General features: G+C 36.7%; 1 protein-coding gene and 1 long non-coding RNA gene across 17 annotated transcripts in view; one reads left to right on the top strand and one right to left on the bottom strand.

Moving 5' to 3' along the window:
• The window catches only part of SOX6 (SRY-box transcription factor 6), a 382,229-nt gene that overhangs the window by 17,816 nt on the left and 344,587 nt on the right, over positions 1 to 19,826 (bottom strand). For 15 of the 16 annotated variants that reach the window (XM_041129350.1, XM_041129355.1, XM_041129354.1 and 12 more), the window contains one exon: positions 17,523 to 17,631. In XM_041129350.1, the coding sequence (XP_040985284.1) occupies positions 17,523 to 17,631 (109 nt within the window). Of the gene's footprint in view, positions 1 to 2,425; positions 2,647 to 17,522; positions 17,632 to 19,826 lie in introns of those variants that run through there. The other variant, XM_041129362.1, reaches the window with a different exon arrangement.
• LOC121233864 lies at positions 10 to 19,102 on the top strand. The gene is made up of 3 exons (XR_005934146.1): positions 10 to 246; positions 11,988 to 12,066; positions 19,067 to 19,102. It is a non-coding gene; the product is annotated as an uncharacterized LOC121233864 (long non-coding RNA).

The following is a 19,826-nucleotide window of genomic DNA, read 5'->3' as shown; positions in this document are numbered from 1 at the left end:
TCAGGGCAGGAAGAAACAAGATGGATGCAAAACATTATTATGTGGATTACGCAAGCGCTTTCACTGCTGTGTTTATTTTAGCCTCATTCTCTTTTGCTCTCTCCCCTTTTAGCTGCCAGATCTACGAGAGAGAGAGAGACAGCGAGAGAAAGGATATCCAGTGATTTCAGTGTAACTGATCAGGCTCACGGAGCTGAAGGCATCAACATCTGAGTGAGGAAACAAATTGCACTGGTATTTCTCCAGGTAAGGTATGGAGATCTGAAAAAGTTTCCATTTGGGACTTTAACATAGCATACATGTTCTGAATGCTCAGCAAAACTCACATAGAAGTTTGAGAATCTAAACTGATGTAGACCTGTTCACACAAGTAATTTACAATTACTTTACTGCTTGAGCAGTGAAGCACATGCCAAACATTTCATAAAATAAATTATATAGTACACCAGGTACATGCTGCTAGTTGTATGGATCTGATTATATTTGGAGCTGAACATTTTAAAGTTGCATGTCCTTTAGTTGAATTTTAGATGTGTCTTGGAGCATTCGATTACATATATGTAATAAAACTCTCTGCCTTCAACAGGTACATGCACAGCATCCTGGAGCTTCCGGAATGGGAGAAGCACTCCAGCTTCTCCATGCCTGCTGTTCTTTAATGTACCCCAGTGTCCTGTCATTACCCACCATCAATTCAACTTGTACATGCATAACCTTAACGCATTTTTTGAATGCATCCAGCTCCACTTCTTGACCACAAACAGCAAATCTTCGTGGGGATTTAGAGTTCACAGAGCTGAGTATGCGGTGTAGAACTAGTTAATACAGGAGAAAGAGATAACTGAGCCTAGATAAGGCATGCTTTTACCAGAAAAACTTTTGCAATTGTGATGATAACATATGGTTTTAGTGTTATACATTAGCTATAAAAGAAAGGCAAAAAGTCTTTACAGTGGCAGTGACACACTTAATCTTAGGCCTCATCAAACTGTTCATATAATTCAATACCTTGAAAAAGCAAGATTCTTGACCACAAATTAGCACAGCAATAGGCCTCCTTTTTGGTACACTATTACAGCTCCTGACACGGATTCATTTGCCAAATAATATAAGATTAGTTCTTTACACAAAGTAAACCACTGAAGATTTACGGATTTCAGAGACCGACTCACAAGTTTTTAATTGTGCAAAAACTAAGTTTCCCGATTTAGTGTGAAAACACTACATATTAGTTATAGCATTTAAAAAATTCTATATATGAAATACATTCACTTGAAAAAAGTCCTAAAATAGAGGATGCATAACTAATACACTACCTTTTTGCCACCAGGTCCACAGTACATTAATTTCATTTAAAACGCACTGACCATACAGGATAAATTGATTTTGCTTTATATGGTGTTGACAGCCATGTTTATTGTGCAGTGAAATGTAGTGTAGTTTCAAGCTGACTATATCCATCAACACAGGGCAATATGCTGACTACTGGGCCAGATGAAGACATACATTACCCTGAGAGCAAAACACTCATTCGTATACGGCAGTGTCTTCTCCTGAGGATCACCATGGTAATTTATGATGCCTCCAATGCCATTACTTTACAACTGACACCAATTTGGCAATTTGTATACTAACATGCGTGCACATAAAAGAAGACAGGTTTGTGGCAAATGTGAGATGCAAAACTATTTTAATACTATTCTAAGTTAAGTACCATGCTACAGGTGTTCAGCATTTACAGGAGACTGCAGCTGCAGTCAGCTTTTTATTGCAAAAAGGAACAGTAGTTTTGCTGAGTGACCTGCATGTAGGACCAACTTAGGGGTATGTATGGTTAATGAGGCTCTGTCCATTGTTGTCAGAAGGCTTGGACCATGTATATCAAAGACACCATCTTTTGAGAGCATATATTTATTGTGAAACTATAATAAGTTACAAACATAGTAAGTCAACATTGAAACATTTATTGAGACAAATGGCTATATAATTTGAGAAAAATCAAATATATCATGTAATGGCTCTTCCATATTTTAAAATAATACTATAAAATTTGTAACTGGTATGTGGGCAATTAGGAAGTTAGTGACAAATTAAAAAAATTATTATTGATGCAAAAGTTGTCATTTGTTATTCAGCTACTCTACTCACAACAAATGAAAGAAAACATATTTGAATCCATATGGTGATTTTCCATCTTTTATTTTCCCAAAGGTACTTATTCATTATGGCTAAGGAGTTTGTCTTTAGCCCTTTCTAACACAATTTTGGCCTGACCTTTCAATCCTAATGAAGGCAAAGAGTACCTTTACTAGTATCAAGATTATAGGCCAGCTTTTTAATCTGGATATAATTTAGAGAGAACAACAACAACAACAACAAAACAAAACAAAACAAAAAACAACAACAAAAAAGAAAACAACCCACCATAAATGATCTGTTTTCAGAGAAAGTTTATGTTAGAAAACAATTCTTTCTTAGAGTAATAAATTACAACCATCCCAAGAAGGCCAAGAAGCTCTGGCTGCATCTGCTTTAAGCAAGTCCATACTTGAAGAATTTGAAAAAGCAGCCAAAGAGTTGATGTTCTTTGTGCTTGATCTCTGGGGGAATATTTGCAAGTTGACCCATAGGCCATCACAAAAGCATCTGCAAAATGAATTTCTGCAAATAACTAAGGTAATATAATCTCCATGTTCTTCTAACTATCTCAGAACTACAGAATTATATTCAGTTTATAAAGCATTATAAGAAAATACTTCTGTTAGCATGTGATTCTACGTAGGGAGCCAGAAAGTCTCAGTACCTTTTTAGCTTAGAAATGAGCTGCTAATGATATAAAAAGAACCTAGCTCAGTGAGCTCTTACAAGTTGAAACACGTAAGAACAAGCTTTCAAACTGGTTGTTCGTAGGTACTTCATCCTGTCAATCAGATATTTAGACAGTATTGTGCCCTATATAAACAATTTCAACAGATTTTACAAAGTATGGATTTTTTTCTTATTGTGATAATTATAGTAGTGACAGAGGCTGAATGAGATGCCTGAAATTTTTAAAGAAAAGACACATACAACTGCAAAGAAGTAGGTGTTTTACTTCTTTCTGAAAATATTTTCAGGAAAGTCTAATAAATAATAAACCCAAAATAATAGATAAAATAAAAATGTCCTACCAATGAAAGGTGAGAAGAAGAAGTTGGTAATTGTCTCTCTATGGCAACTAATGCTTTATCTGCTAGTTACTGTTCGTACTGCAATTGCAGGAGGAGGTTTTGATTTTCAGAATTAAGAGCTTGGTCAGAATTAAGATTTATTGCAAAAGTAGTACAGTTTGGCTGCCCTAATGGCTTAGTTGGCAAAGAAATCTACACTTCAGCCTAAAGGCTGGGACTGTTCTCTAAGTTACACTGTTAGCTTCTGAGGGTGTGGACTGCCTCACTTCCTAGATGCTTTGCATTTGCTCAACTTGTCATGACTTTGATGATTTAAAACTAAAAGCAGATTAGAGGAGAATGATCAGTTTTTGTGGATATATGGCAGGCAACTCCTCTGTGGAAGCTGGATTCCAGACTAGACCCTAGGGACAATACTGGGTCAAAAAACACCAGAGAATGAATCTAAAAACGTTACAGCTTCATTAAAGTATTTTAAACAATATTTTTGTTCCAAAAGAGCCTGATTGCTCTCTAATGACAGTGCAGGAGAAGAAGAACCCCTGTTCTTTACAAAGAGAAAAGAATCTGATCATCAGCATGGAAGATAAAGACTTTCACATGAATTAAATGTTAAGAAACACACAGCAACAATTGTTACATTGTTTATTGATTTATTCCTGCCTTTATCTGAGTTTCTGACCTTTTATAATGACAAGAATTTTAGGACAGGCACCATCTCTTATCATCTTCCCTGAAATCTTGGCCACATTAGGGTTAAAACTATTGTCTTTAATTAGATGTGGGTTTACCTTCCATTTTATACATCATCTACCACAACAAAACCTCAGACTGGGCCTTTACATGTTACCAGAATGCAAACAATAATAAACATGACAGAAAGGAGCGAAAAAGGGGTGAGAAAAAGATGAGAAAAGAAAGAGAAATGAAGTGACAGCAAAAAGAAAGAGATTTTTGTCAGTCACACTGTTATTCCTTAATTACTCTTCACACTCTGGCCACCGATTCATGTTTGAAGTGATACATATCCTTTGACTCCACCCCAGATAACAAATCTTTGGCTACTGTAAAGAATATACTCCATACCATCTTCCATAGACATATACCAAGGTAGGATATATAGAAATAAAGACGATCTTTCCACGTTCCTACTGTAAGAGTGGCTGGTTAGTAGTAAAGCTCCTATCATCAGTTATTCATTAAACTGAGATGACATTTTTGTCTACTTTGGAAAAGGCTGATTGCGACCTCCAAAATGACTCGCCCTGTCTGTGGTAATACAACTTGCGCTGCTAGCAGTTTGCATTGCAGAGAGGAGAAACTAGTGAACATGCAAACAGGAGTCACTCTTTTACTACTAGAGATGGGTTACTCATAAACATGGAAGTGCCATAAAAACAGGGAGCATGAAAAACCGGCTTGGCAGTCCCTCTTCCTGCCCTTAACCTGTAGGCAGACAAATGCAGCCTTTTTGAAAGATATAGCAGTATTTCAAATCAAATAAAAAATGCAAATCTGGAAAGAATAGAATGACAAAAGAAGCTTTAGAAAGTTTAGAATACAAGAATAATCATTTAGCTATTATTTTGAGTTCAAATGATGAGTGATTTGAGTTCATTAAGTTCAATTTTGGAGAAGGTTACAAAAATTACTACTTCAGTGTAATCTAAGTTACTTGTAGCAGTGTTAGTGTAACATTTATCTGTTTTGCCCCTTGCCTGCCTCTTACTTTTTCATCCCCATCCACATTCAGGAGACTTTCTCATTCTTTATTACCAGCAACAGTGGCAAAATAAATGGGTATCTCATGAACTATTGTCGTTATGGCATGTCTTGTCATCACTAGGCAAAACTAACACCCACTTGGAAACATGACCAGCTCTGGAATGGGGATGCCTGTAGTCACAGTGGCACAAATGTTCTACAGGGAAGTGTCTGTTTGTCAAGCTGCTTTCATTCCAAATGCTAAACAAATATTATTCAGCTGGGATTTGAGGGCCGAACATTTCTTACAGGCTGCATGTCAGTGAATGAAAAGGGAAAAAAAACTGAGAAAGACATGAGTGATTCATGAAATACTGGAATATTTAAATGGGCTCTAAAATATTTCACCTGCAAGGGTTCTGAAATGTGCTAAGTAAATACTAAGAGGTGGGAATATACTGTAGCACAGGTTAGCTACATCCATGCAACACTCAGTTATGATAAGGCTTCTATTTTTCCTGTTAAGAGACTCCATTCCCTTTAAAACATCAACAAGAAGAATCAAAACAGAATTCCCTAAGGTCAGCTCTGAGGAAACATAAACCTCTAATTCAATAACTCTGCTACTGCACTGAAAAAGGCCTTATTATTGCAACATCCATATGGAGTCAATTGGACATTAATGACTAATCAATCCCTCCCCTTTCTATTCTACTTATAGTGTCACAAGCCATGTTTAGATTAGCCCATTTCCTGCTTAGGATCGCTCAAGATGTCTTTTGTTCTTTCAGGGCTGGCCTGATGGAGGCAGCTTAAACAAACACACGACCCAAGTGGTGCAGGAGTTATAAACTGCCATATGTGAATGAACAAAGGGGCCATACTAAAGCCTTTTGTGGTATTTGTTAATGTTTTTCATCTGAGTTTAAAAAGACCTAATGACTTTGTGGTGAGCTGATGCATGTGGCTCGTGGCTTTGCAAAATGAAGGAAATTCTAGCCAGTTATATATCAGCATATATTTTCCAAAGTGCCTTGTTTTCAGTTTTGGTGGCAGTGAGTTTACTTTTTTAGTACATTTGTTTTACATATGCAAGCAAAATTCTTAATCTCAATTAAAACACAGCACCAGTTCTCACAGCCATCCTCACAACCTGCATATACATCTTTCCCCATTCGAAAGTCTAGAGCTAAAATTCATAGTGAAATATCTTCTGTGTGTGAAATGAAATCAACTATTCTATCAGTGGTAGCAGCTCACTCACCAGTGTTTAAAGCTAAGTTGTTAGTTGGGTCATATTAAATACTGAAAAAATATTTCTAAATAAGCTATTAGCACATCCATGCTCCACAGCCAGCCATACCCAAATCTACATTATTTAAATGAATTAAAACTCCTAAATGCAACTACTTTCTTGATGGCTTACACAAACAGTTTAGCTTTCGTGACTGCATTTCATGGCAAAATTAACCCTCATGGAAATTTGGCATGGAATACAGCTAAAACAATACAATAATATTTTAAATTACATGGACTATTAACTGAATTAGTTAGTGCTTAAGGCCTGACTTAAGCCCTTAGTGGCCTACATAGTCCCACTTGTGCTGTAACATAAGAGCATGAGAAGTTATTCTGTGAAGATCCACAAAGCATCTAGATAGAAACTGGGATGAAGAAGCAGTCTCTACTATAAATTTGGGGAGGCATATAAGTGTCATAAGATATTTCAATCACGTGCCACTTGCAGACTTCAAGACCCTTCAGAGATAATTAATTAAATGATAACAACCCTATTCTGACATAGATATTATTGATAGAAAAAAATGTGAAACATATTTAAGTTGAAAGTTATTCATCCTAAGCAATGACACCAGAAGGAAGGGATTGCCAGTCATCAGGTCTAACTACAATCAACATTCCCATGAACACTATTGTTGTTTCCCTTTGATATTTCATTTCATACTCAAATGAGGAAAGTAGAGGCCCACAGAAAGGAAAACCATGGCCAAAACAGCCCAGCCCAAGAGAAATATTACTAATAATTATTGTCAGGTATCTGACAAGATCTATCAATACTGCAAATTGTTGTTTAGGGTTTTTTTTTTTTTGGTTGGTTGGTTGGTTTTTTTTTTTCAGAAAAAACACTGTTGTTCTACCAGCTAAGCAATTATTGTTACTATATTAATCATATTCAATGTCAAAAGAATACAAAGAGGAATTGACTAATCTATTTAACCTAAAAATGTTTCAATAAGAGTAACAGCTTTGTTGCCAGTGGAGTTGTTACTCACATAATTTCAAATTTCTCCTGACATTACAGTGTCACCTAGAACATCTAGAAAACATGATACTGATTTAAAACACAGGGATTAATTCTGCAGTCTTCAGTCATCCCTAACAGTTGGGTTTTTTTAAATCCTGCCTGAATGAGGGCCATAGGACATGATCCATTCATATTTCAGTCAATGCTTTGTTTTATTTCAAGATGGAGAAATGACAGACAGGAATACACCACAGAGAAAAAAGGCAGCCTGACTTCATATTTGGTGGATGCATAGTTCAAGGTGTGGCTGAACACTGTTAACGAACAACATTGCTTGCTCCTATGTAGCAACACAATGACTTTTAAAAGCTTAAGTACAACGTGGTTTATAAAAGACAACTACGTTTAACAACGTGAGAGATGTTTACAAAACCACCTACTTCAAATTATGTGATATTAATGAAATGCAGAATACTTTGCAAAAGGTTTTAATGTGTGTTGAAATCACTGCTTTAGTGGCCCATTTCCTGCATTCAATCTGCAATTGAATTTGTCACCTTCTAGCATATGCAACATCGTTCTTTGTACCAATATAACTAATTCCCTCCATCCAGTGATTGCTGTTCTCACTTGTCATATCATATCAGTAAGTAGATGGCAAGGACCTAGGACTAGGATACGCATATGCCATTTCTTCTTGCCTTTCACATGGGGTGCTGACGTTATAATAATTAATAATATAATTAGTAAATAATATATCATGAAGGGAGAGAAGCAAATGCAGCATGATAACAGGAGCTGTAAGTTAACAAGTAATAATAAATGTTAGGGAAAAGTCTCAAGGCTAATTTTTCAAATACTCTGCACCTGTGCGTTTGGGATTTGTGAGTGAAGCCAGGAAGATATTTTTACAAACAGGGCAATGGCGTGTCCAAATATATTGCCACATTTACCTGGTTTGGATGAAAATGGGGGATTTGCCACGAAATAGGGGCTTGTGTGAAAATTTACAAATTACTCTTTTTTGAAATATTGCACTTTCTGTGAAACTACCCCTCCCAAATTGAAAACATAATCATTTAATATTTGCAGAAGCTGTGAAGATACTGTAATGCGCACCCCACACACATATTGGACCCCTGATTCTGTAAAATTAAATCAAAGTACAAGTTAAGAAAATATTGTCGCCTTGCTACTAAGTTCTGCACTAAACACTTACTTAGATACTTGGCATATCTACGTGGAAGGAAGGCAAATGCTCTTAAACACTTTTCTATTGTGAGTTATTGAGAATCCTAAAGGAGAAAATGGTGTGCAGTACAGACTTAGAAAAACAGACAGTTGTACAAAGAAGAGGACTTGTCTGAATCTGTATCAATTGCTCATGCTTAGCCAGAAGATATGATGTTCTTTCCTTAATGTATTCATATTTCTGCTCCACTCCCTGTGCTCAAGGAGATAAGGAAGAAGGGCAAGATTCCTCCCTCCTCCATGCAGTATGACATAATGGTGGCTTTCTCCGTCAGCTGAAAATTCAATAGTGCCTGGAAATCTTATGCTATTTTAGGCAGCTTCAAACTCCTTTTGCAATATTGGAGCAATTCAGAGACATGTGCAGAGCTAAGAATCAGGACCATGGGGTGTTTTACACCTGCGATGGCTATATATGAGTGTGAAAAAATGTTTTAAACCACTGAACTACTATATTTAGTTTTTCACTCACTCCACTTAAAAATAGCTAAGCAAACTGACTGTTGCTTTCAGCATTTGTGACAATAATTTTCTCATGGGCAAAGATTTTCTGTGTAAAACTGCAGCCCACAGTTACTTTTTACAGCCTTGTTCTAAATTCCTGAAAATAATGTTTTACTATATAATGGAAATTGTGACAAGCCCTTAACCATAACTGTGCTAATAGGCACCCTTATGTAAAACTCAGGGCATTGTAACAGTGGTTGGTTGTACAACATCAGAAATTCTAACTAGAATTTTTTTAAATAAAGGTACTATTCTATAAGAATCAATTACTGTAGCATGGAAACAGCAAACGAGAAAGCCTCATATTTAGCAGTAGGAAAAAAATACCTAAGACAGCTGAAAATCAAAAGGTAACACTTTTGGAGGACATCCAGATTTATTATTCTGAAAGTGAGAAGCATACTGTATGTTAAATATTAGTGTCTTGAGAGAAATAAGTTTCAATGCCATGGGAAGATCAGTCCACACACCCCCAGCTCGCATTTTTCAGTACTCAGAGTGGGAGTTCCCCCTGTAAAATGTTATGGGGATTCTGACAACAATGAGATTCATGAAGTGATTGCCATCAGAAAAGTGATGGGATGGTTCTTAAAGACATAATGTCTTACTCCTATCCCATTTGCAGGCGTTGAGTTACTCCAGGGCTGAGGCGCTGAATCTCATCCAACACAACTGTAATACTGTGCCTAAGTACTTTATCCCAGATTCCCGATCTGTTATGAGTTATTCTGAAAAATTTAAGTGTATCACTGAAGTATCAGGCACAATCAAATAGATTCATGGGTGTTTAAAATGGCAACCACTATTAATAAAGGCCACCTTTTAGCATCTGGTCTAATTAACCAAGATAATAAGTTATTTTATCTTTAAATAATAAAGATACACTTATGGGATTTGTTTTTAAACAAAGAGCTATAATAAGAATTCAGGGGAATAAAAATTCCAGTACTTGAGCTTACTGCATTCTCTCTGGAAACACTTCTTTGTTTTCAGAAAGCTTTCACTGTTTTCTGATTTTCATCTTTCCGCTCTCAACTGCCATAGCAACTATTACAAATATTTATGTGCGACAAATACTGGCGTGGAGAGGCATTCTTTCCTCCAGTATTTATGAAGCACTGTCACAAAAGTAGGTGATGCTTTTTCATGCATGTACTACCTGCTGTTTACACCTCTGCATAGGAGGGTGTTAAACAAGTTACCTCACAGGTTTGGATTGTGTTGGCAGCCTGGCAAGATTGATCTGCCTGCAAATATATGGTTCCCTTTCACCTGCCTCTTCAGCTGCTCAAAGTCAACACTTTTTGGAGTTAAGAAGAAACTGTGTCACCCTTTTGTATAAGCAATTATTTACTATTGGGCATATATGAGAATGTTGAGGCTTTGAGTGCTCCTTTAAGAAAGTGTTGATCTATTTTTTACTTAGTTAATTTGCAAAACCCAGGCACTTGTCTGCTCTATCACCAGGGAGGGAGAAAAATGAAGCTTTGACAGATGGACAGAAATTTGGACAAGGCGGCAGTTTCCTCTCACCCTTAGATATCAGCCTTGTGCTCCCTTTGTAGCTCCTTTTTCTCATATTTCTCCCCACATGGCCAAGAAACTACCTTCTACATTGCAAAGACTCCCTGTCTTTCCCTAGTTCGCTCATTCTTCTCCTCTACATGATTCCACATTCACTGCTGCTGCTGCCATTGCAGCCTCTCATTGTTCACCATGTTATGGCAACTGGTTAAATCCATGATGATACATAACACCATTTCTCTCTTTCTCTGCCATTCAATTTCCCTTGCTTTTGGGCAGGTAGAATCTTTCATTGTACTACAACATGCCTTGCAACGTGGCTAGCCCAAGTCAAATATGAATGGCAAGTGCTAATTTTATGGACATAAAGAGACAGACTGCTGTTAATTCCTGCAAATATTTAGCAATTCATGGACTTTGTATGTTGGTCAGCAAATCCACCATCTGAAATGCTGCAGAACTGGGTTCTTACACTTACTGCTGAATAGAAATATGTTCTTTTAAAAGCAAAGGTGAGCTTGTGCTCCTCCAAGCTTGGGCTCAGGTCCAAAATCAGGTTCAGACCAAAAACTGTGTATATCTGGACTGGAATTAATAAGATCAAGCTAGGGCTTACTACTGGAACCAGCCTATTGCCAATGGTTATGCAGCTCGCAGTCCCCAACTGGCTTGCATTCAGCCTACTTGGAGTGTGGTGAAAGATACCATGATCAAATAGATAAGGCTTAAAGCTGTATAATCTCAAACAGTGACTTGGTATATAGAAAACCACAATCTTTAAACCAAGGAACTTATAAATCAAAGTAAGAGACACCAGGCAGTGAAAGGAAGGACACAGGCACTAAGTCAATGAATTTAAGAAGGTGGGCTGGTACCAATCCTATGCTGAGGACTCCAAGATACCTCTTAATGACTAACTCAACATCTAGGTTTCATAGCAGAGGTTATCCTTTGGGAGACTTTGAAAAGTAATAGTTTAATACAAGGATAAATAAATACGTAGATACAGATAAAGTGAACAGTCAGATCCCATCACATTATTTAAAACTGTTTTTATCTAAACTAGCAGGCATATACCTATCCTTAGAACTATGGTCCATGCTTAACACACAGTGGTAGATTAGTATCAAAGGAAGAAGCAGCAAGTGCTAAATACAGTTTACAGAATCAAGAAAGCTGCCAAATGAGAAATAGAGCAAATGAAAACATCAAAACAGGACTCAGAAGAAAAGGTCTTTGTGTATGTTGTACCAAATGGCAAACTGTGAAGCCAAATATTTAACTCACATGCGCTTGAAATCTACTATATTAACACAAACAAACATGGAACTAAATGTTAAGTACTAATACGTCATTTTCATCTGTTTCCATTTGCTTTATAAAAATGAATTTATCTTCACAATGCATCTGATTTTTCACTTGGGAAAACAGGACACAGAGAAGTTAGTTCTCTGTTACAAAAATCACACAGTGAGGCAGTGGCAAAACAGCAACATTCAGATGTTTTTGCCCTGAGCCCAGGATCCAATCAAGAAAGCTATATTTTAACAGATCCAATTCTTTGGCAGGAATGAAGATCAGGTCTTGATGGAATTTGAATCCCTGACTATGACTGCTGAAGGAAACCACACTGCAATCTGAGCTAAGGTAAAAATCAGTAATTGTCAACAGGAACGTTAGGTCTCTTCTGCAGATTTCCATCTACTACAAAACAAAATCTTAACATACTTCCTATAAATTTCCAAAGCACTTGACCACAACCACAAAACCAGAAGGATCCATAAACATAGAGCACATTATACAAGCAAAAGATCCATAAACATAGAGCATATTATACGATTCAAAAGAAGCAGCACTATCACCAAAAGTGAGCATCTGCGAAAGGAATATTTTTTTAGAACTTGAACCAAAAAAAAATATTTAGATCATCCAACATTCTCAGATAACTAAGTACGAAATACTTTAGGTTTCCCCCACCTGGAATTTAAACAGGGGTCACATATGGCTCCTGACTATATTCTACACACTCTGGTCAGTTGATGTATGTCAGTCGTTCAAAAAGGGATTGTAGCTATAGCTAGATTCAAAGCTGTCTTGGTGTGTCCATGCCAGTTAGCTGTATTTCAGTACTGACAATCTCACATGTTCAAAATTATGAAGCCGCCTACAGAAAGAATGATGTTTCCTTTAAAATGATGAGGTTTGGAGGAAAAAAAAAATTCCTTGTTTAGTTCTATAATTGGCTGTTGTTTATAATTTTGCATACCAGTCACCGAACGTTTATGAGGCTCTCAAATCATGTTTTTGAATTTTGCTAGCTACAAATGTATCATATATTTTAACATGACAACTGGGATTTCCAGGTAATGATATGAATCTAATAGCTGTGGATTATTCATCAATGGTGTCACAGTCAGTGGCAATGTTTTTGAATACAGTCCGAGCATGATTTTTAATATAGTTAGCCCAGTCCTGCTGGTAGCTAAGGAGGTAATAGAGATGTCAGTTTATGTCGTATTTAATATAAAACTCTTGTTGATGATTTTCAGGCCTCCATTCAGGTGACAGTCAGGTCAGTATGAGTAACACAAGCTTTGAAAACGACTTCATATGCTAGGTCATCTCTGAAAGTAGAACTAGTTACCATTAATCTTAAAAAGGTTTCACACACTGGGCAGGGACAACAAGTTAAGTCTTAAAAGTCATTCTGCAGTATCCTTTCATATTTGTCTTATAATTGCATAGAGCTAAATTTAAAGAATTTCAAGACTTGTCTTATAATTCATGATTCAAAAAAAATACACATGTAGCTTCGGCTTCTGATCAATGAGCCAGTACTGCAAACTTTCCTAAAATTAAAGGAAAACATGACTCTGATCCTGTCAAACTTAGATCACTGCCATATGTTATAGAAAAGATATAAGGAGTAGAGAGAAATCATTGCTAGATACTATTACAAAGGCATTCCATAAAACACAGAAGTCTGCTGATACTTCTTATAACAAATTACTTGAACCTTAAAGGCTGTGTCAAACCTATAGGAACCAGGAGCAATTCCCAGATTTGGTCTATGTCGGCTGCCTGTTGGGATGAGACAGACACGTACCATGTCTCTGCACACTTTAGTGCAGCTGTGCAGGTAGGCAGGGAGTGGAAGTGCACTTCCATAGCCCCCTTGGTCCAGATCAGTTGGGGGATCAGGATGCAGCCCAAACTGTACTTCCCCCAGTTTATGGCCAGCAGTGGATCTAAATTTGGAGTCCTCGGCTCAGGAATATATCTGTTACACCACTCTCCCTCCCACCAGCCCCCAAAAAGCCCTCTACAAATAGTCAATATGTCTTCTCTAAAGGTAGTAAATTTCATAACTCTGACATTCTAAAATTCTGGTGATGGGAGTAAAACCATCTGACAGATCTAACAGGCACACACTCATTCTGTCACAACTGCACTTGGACCTCAGAGATCTGGATTTATTTCTGATGAAGAAAGATAGGGGGTCAAAAGTTGACCACCAATATGTTACTTCAGAAATCTTTATTTTCTATATGACTGTTATTTGCGTAAAAGCACACAACAAAATACATGAATATTATCTAAAGATGTCTACAGCAACCTGCACTCAAATGATAACTAAGAAAAAATTGAAAAAAGATTAAAAGAAAGTAACAATGACAAAACAGAAAGGAAGGTGTGAAACACACGAAGTCTTCAAAGAATATGACTATGGCTATTATGAACTTTTGACATTCGGTTGAGATTGTGACCTTGGCAACACACTAAAATGCAACAAAGCTCTCTTTTTAGAGGAGGCCAAAGAAGAGCAACGAAGCTGATGAAGGGTCCAGAGAGCAAGTCCTATGAGGAGCAGCTGAGGGAATGGGGTTGTTTAGCCTGAAGAAAAGGAGGCTCAGGGGAGACCTTATCACTCTCTACAACTACCTGAAAGGAGGTTGTAGCGAGGTGGGTGTCAGTCTCTTTCCCCAAGTATCAAGGGATAGGGCAAGAGGAAATGGCCTCAAGTTGCACCAGGGAAGGTTTAGATTGGTTATTAGGAAAAAATTCTTCACTGAAAGGGTTATCAAGCACTGGAACAGGCTGCCGTGGGAAGTGGTTGACACCATCCCTGGAGGTATTTAAAAGACATGTAGATGTGGCGCTTAGGGACATGGTTTAGTGGTAGACTTGATAGTGTTAGGTTAATGGTTGGACTCGATGATCTTAAGGGTCTTTTTCAACCTAAAAGACTCCATGATTCTAAAGAATAAGTTGTCAAGTTTCTTAGTAATGCAGTGCTGAAACAGACACGTATGGAAGCACAAAATAATAGCAACACAAATAAAAAACTTTGTGACATGGCAAACCTAGAAAGATCTGTATTAGTTTCATGACAATTAGAAGCATTAATATTCTTGAAGACGAACAGAATCTGTAGCATGGTGCAGTACATCAGGCCACAGTTTAACTGCTGATATTTCAGCAGCACTGTTTTCAATGGACTTCGACTCTAACTGATGCCATGCTAAAAGTGTCATCTCTTAGCTAGCTTGCCAAAGATAAGGGGCAAAACTTGGGTGATATTTTGAATGTCTTTTTTTTATATCCAACTAATATCTAAATTCACCTTGTCTACAACTAGAAGGACAAATAAGCAGCTCAGTTTTGAACTCCTGCCAACTTTTTTTTCAGATCAGCAGAGGTATTCGTCCAGCACCTCTTTTCCAGAGACATCTCTTGGCTGCTAAACAAAGTCTGGAAATCTGAATCCATTCATGAACTCAGATTTCCCATGTGGCAACACACCATGCCTCAAACTGCCCCACTAGCTCTAGAAAGACATGTACGCTGTCCTTAAACTGGCACATATCACTGTAGCTCAGGTTACATATGTCAAAGCTTCGTTCTGCACTATCCAGTAACAGGGGGGGGCTGTCAGTACCACGAGGTGTATCAAGATACTAAATTAAGGACACTAGAAAGAGAAAGGATGAATTGAAGGAAATGAGCTAAACCAAGAAAGTCATCAGGGACTTGATGTCATATGAACTAGTAACTCTGTATCTGTAAGTATTCTGTTGCAACTTTTCATCCCAACTGAGGAAAAATATATCCTTCAACATGTTGAAATATGAGAAGTTGCCATAGGATGGAAATTCCGTTACAAAGCAGTTTATAAATAACTGATTAGTCAACAAGTACTTTTGAAAGTCCATGTATCTCCTAAGTCCTTTTTTCTAGAAAAAAAAATCATAATCGTTGCAAAACCTGTCTGAAAGTTATTTTTTACCTACGTTCTGTTCATTATTTTTCTATTTAAAGACAATACAACAATGGCCAATCAATCCTATAAAGGATGAATAAATGAAGCTCATAAATAACAGCTCCTTAGAAATTAAAATCTGGAAATTATTGGTTTTATAAGGAACTATTAAATATATATATATATATATATATATGGAAAATATGAAGTATCTCATTAATGTGCTAGCCTCCTTCTGAATATTATTTGTAATGGCTGATGAGCTTCAGTCATCATCTTATCTTACTGTTATGGAGACCTGAAATCTTGGCTATGGTAAAATATTTAAAGAAAAAAAAATTAAGCAAAAAACATGTCAGCATGTTCTCCTGGTGCATGTGTCAGTTCCATGTGACAAGATAATCATAATATTAAGCCAATAAATAGGAATGTTTTGCTGAATTAAATTTGAGAGTTAACTATTCCTCTGTATGGTTGAGTCAATACGGGAACATCTTAGAACTGAACTTACAGCTTCTCCATTGTATACAAGTCCTTGCCCAAAATACTTTTCAATTCAGCTTTTTTGGTTTGCCTAGAGACTGATTAAAGATAATGTATGTTGGTTGGCAAGCAAGGAGAATCAGGGCTCTAAGATGGTTTATCACAGGCATATCATGTACTACCCATACAGTAAAGAAAAGATAACATTTACATGTGCTGTTGTTGTCAGACTTCAAAATGAAGGGAAAATTCATGAGACCTTACCTGGACCATTAATTTCTGGGTCACAGAGACAGAAGAGAAAATGTGCTCACAGGAATATTTCTCTATACAGAAAATATTAATGCCTTTTTATCAGAAAAATTCTGTCACAGTATTTCAAGAATCATTTGAAAATAGCCCTATTTGTCAACAACCACAAGTTTATTGGTCCTATTCTTTTGATCCAAGCAAAAAAGCAAATTTTGAACCTGTCAGATGCTTGGATATTAGTAGAAAAATTTAGAGATTTTTTAACCTTTTCTCAAGAACAGTGGCATAACTAGAACTTGTCAGGTTAAAAAAGAGCAAAATGATTCTTAAACAGAAGTAAATTGAGGGGGCAAAATGTTGCATAATGTTCTATCTGAATAGTACATTAATCTTACTACCGTGACTGGTATGGTTCCTATCTATCTACCTGTTCTCTTCTAATGTATCATAGGGTAGAGAGGATACCAGTGGCATCCACTTCCAGAGCATGCATGGTAACCCTGCTAGAGACTAAACTCCGTGTTGATAAACACTGACTTCCACCTGTGGCTTGACACTGTATGCCTGATATATAGAACTCTCACTGAATTGAGTGCAAATGCACTGAAGGCTTATATAATGAAAAAAACATTTTCATATAGAAAATGTGAAATATTTTTCCATTATCATTTGACAGCTGCCTGTCAATAAAATTGTGCTTACTATATGTTGAATAGTTTGTGAGTGCACTGATGGGTAGACTTAAAGAGCTCTAACTTTCTTCAAAGCTGCTAAATCCTTAAAAACCAGTGAAAAAAATATATATGTATTGCCTTGCTGAGATAATTTTCTCATTGTTTCCTACACTCTTATTAATAGTATAAAATGTAAACACTTAACTAACAGCTGCTGGGGGAAAAAAATAGTTGCGTTGCAGAAAGGCTTAGGGGTCTATACAGTCCTTTTCATGTATCCGCCCTTTGCTATGGACTTATTACAATCTCACAAAAACATCATTCAAGTGTTACCTGGGATGTAAGCTAGACAGTACTTATGACACTGGCAGCATTTCAGCCATACCATTCTGTGATGCAGTATTCAATAACCCAGAGTCAAATTTGCAACTCACCTTCTGCATCTTCTGGCCTTGTAAGATCGATGACACCAGGGCCCAGTTTTCCATCTTCATTGGGTTTCCCTGTTAACTGTGGGCCTAAATTTTCAAACCTTGTTCTTTCCTGGAAAGGAACAGAAGTAGTCTTAATGCTCCGTATAGGTTAGTTCTCATTATATGCCTGTGCATATGTGTATGCACTGATACAAGCCTTATTTTTCTATATCTGAACAAATAATGAGAGCATTTAATTAGAATTTTAACTCAGGGACCATTTTTTACAGATTCTGAATGTTTGCATTTATGAAAATCAGTTTTAAATGTGAAACATATACCAAAACTTTGAGATTATTTTGATCTGCACTGCCATAACGCATAAATGATTGTACATGCAAATACAAAACACTCTTGGCAGCAAACAGTGCTGATCAATGCTGCTCACTTTGCCTTTCCACTTATTTTCTAACTTAAACTGGAAAAGACAATCAACATTTGGGAGACATGAAAATTCAGAAGTTGAAAGAAGAGTTTGTATTAAAATATACTGCTAATTTAATGGAAAAAGCACTTTTTTCCCCACTATGAGATTCAAGTTTGCATTCATACCTCTGAGAAAACACAAGTCTGAATTTTATGCAAGAGGTTTTCAAAGACAAGTATTTGAAAGAAGGAATAATAGATGACAGAACTGATATTATTATTTTGTCTAGGAATTTAAATTGTACGTCAGTGGATAGGGAACTAAGGAGATTTAAAAAAAAAAGAAGAAGAAAAAGAATGCACACTCCTAGAAAAACAGAAAGCTTTTGAGACCTGGAGACCTCCAGAGGAAACCTGGAACTAGAAAGTGGAAACTGAAAGGTATTTTATGTGTTAGGCCAGTTCCTCAATCAACTGCTGGACAAGGGCACTATAAATGACAGTGTAATATTGTCTCACAATAGTAGTCTCTGTAGTACTGTGTATCAGTAGCAAAGCGTTCAACGGTTATCATTAATTTAGCGTTCTCATTTGAAGGAACATAGCATGTTTTCCCTCTTGCCTTGTTGTTACCTCTTCAGACTAAACTTGGCATTATGTTGTACTTGTGAATGAATGAAACCTTGTTGTTCATTACTATGAAACAATATTAAATGTCATGTCAGCTTGAATTTACAGACTTGAAATACCAGCTTTCAGCTCTGCGAACAGTTTCTCCATGTTATACTTAATGCATTATGCAGAAGTAGAGTGCTGATTGCTGTTCAGTCTATTGTTCAATGACCTAGTTCTGTGCTGTGCATACTAGACATAAGAAGAAAACATTAGGAGCTTCTCTCCTGCAAGATGGTTAGAAACTTGGAAATGTTCTTAAGGGCAAAACATACTTTACGGCCTTGACTCCTCATTCACTCCACCTCCCAATACTTCCATTTTCCAATCTGATCATTTTCTATTATCATTATCTTTCAGTAATAAAACCCCACCAGGCCAACAACAAGGAATTCTTTTGATTCCTCATTCTTTTGATTCCTTCAGCCATGGATTTTTTTTTTAATTATTTTCTGTTTAATTTGCAGAGGAAGATGAGAAAGCACAACCTGACACTGGATTTGCCACAACATGCAGCTAAGGCATTTCAGGTACTAACTGCATTTCTAAAAGTTTCTCAGAATCTTCCAGTTGTCAAAAAAAAAAACCCCTGCATTTTATATGGTTAACTTCTTAACTTATTTTCTTCTGTAAAATCTGTGGTTGATGAAAGAGCTTACATATACAACGGAACTCATGAGAAAAGAAAGAGTTACAAATGAAATGTGACTGCAGAAAGGCACTGCAATACTAAAGGCCCAATATTTTACTGAGAGATGTTGTGCAATGTAACAATACACCTGAATCATCAGGATGGGATCTGTTTTACTGGTAGACAGAATAAAAAATAAGTTTGTCAAGGATTCTGTGTTCCATTACAAAGGGCTGATTTGCAGTTGAGATAAAAACAAAGATCAGTACTAAGAAAACAGCTTTTGGCACATATATTGCCTCTTCCAAAATATTTGCGCTAAAAGCTTTTTCTTAAGGATGTTAATACAGCACCTGCAGTATTGTTGGAAGAACAGCCCTTAAGTGTGTTTCAGAAGGAGAAATACCTTTCTGCTATAAAAACCAACAGACCCTGCTACATATCAATATGCACATTTGGAATATCTTTCTAGTCATTCATTCTCTTTGATTTTACCAGAAAATATTCTGTTAAAAAGAAAAGAAGAAAAAAAGAAAGTTTCTGATAGAATATCAATATTTTGACATGGCAGGAGAAAATGGAAAATTACATGATAA

Source organism: Aquila chrysaetos, chromosome 16 (genome assembly GCF_900496995.4).
Source record: "Aquila chrysaetos chrysaetos chromosome 16, bAquChr1.4, whole genome shotgun sequence".
Classification (NCBI taxonomy): Eukaryota; Metazoa; Chordata; class Aves; order Accipitriformes; family Accipitridae; genus Aquila; species Aquila chrysaetos.
This window is presented reverse-complemented; position numbering and strand designations above follow the sequence as displayed.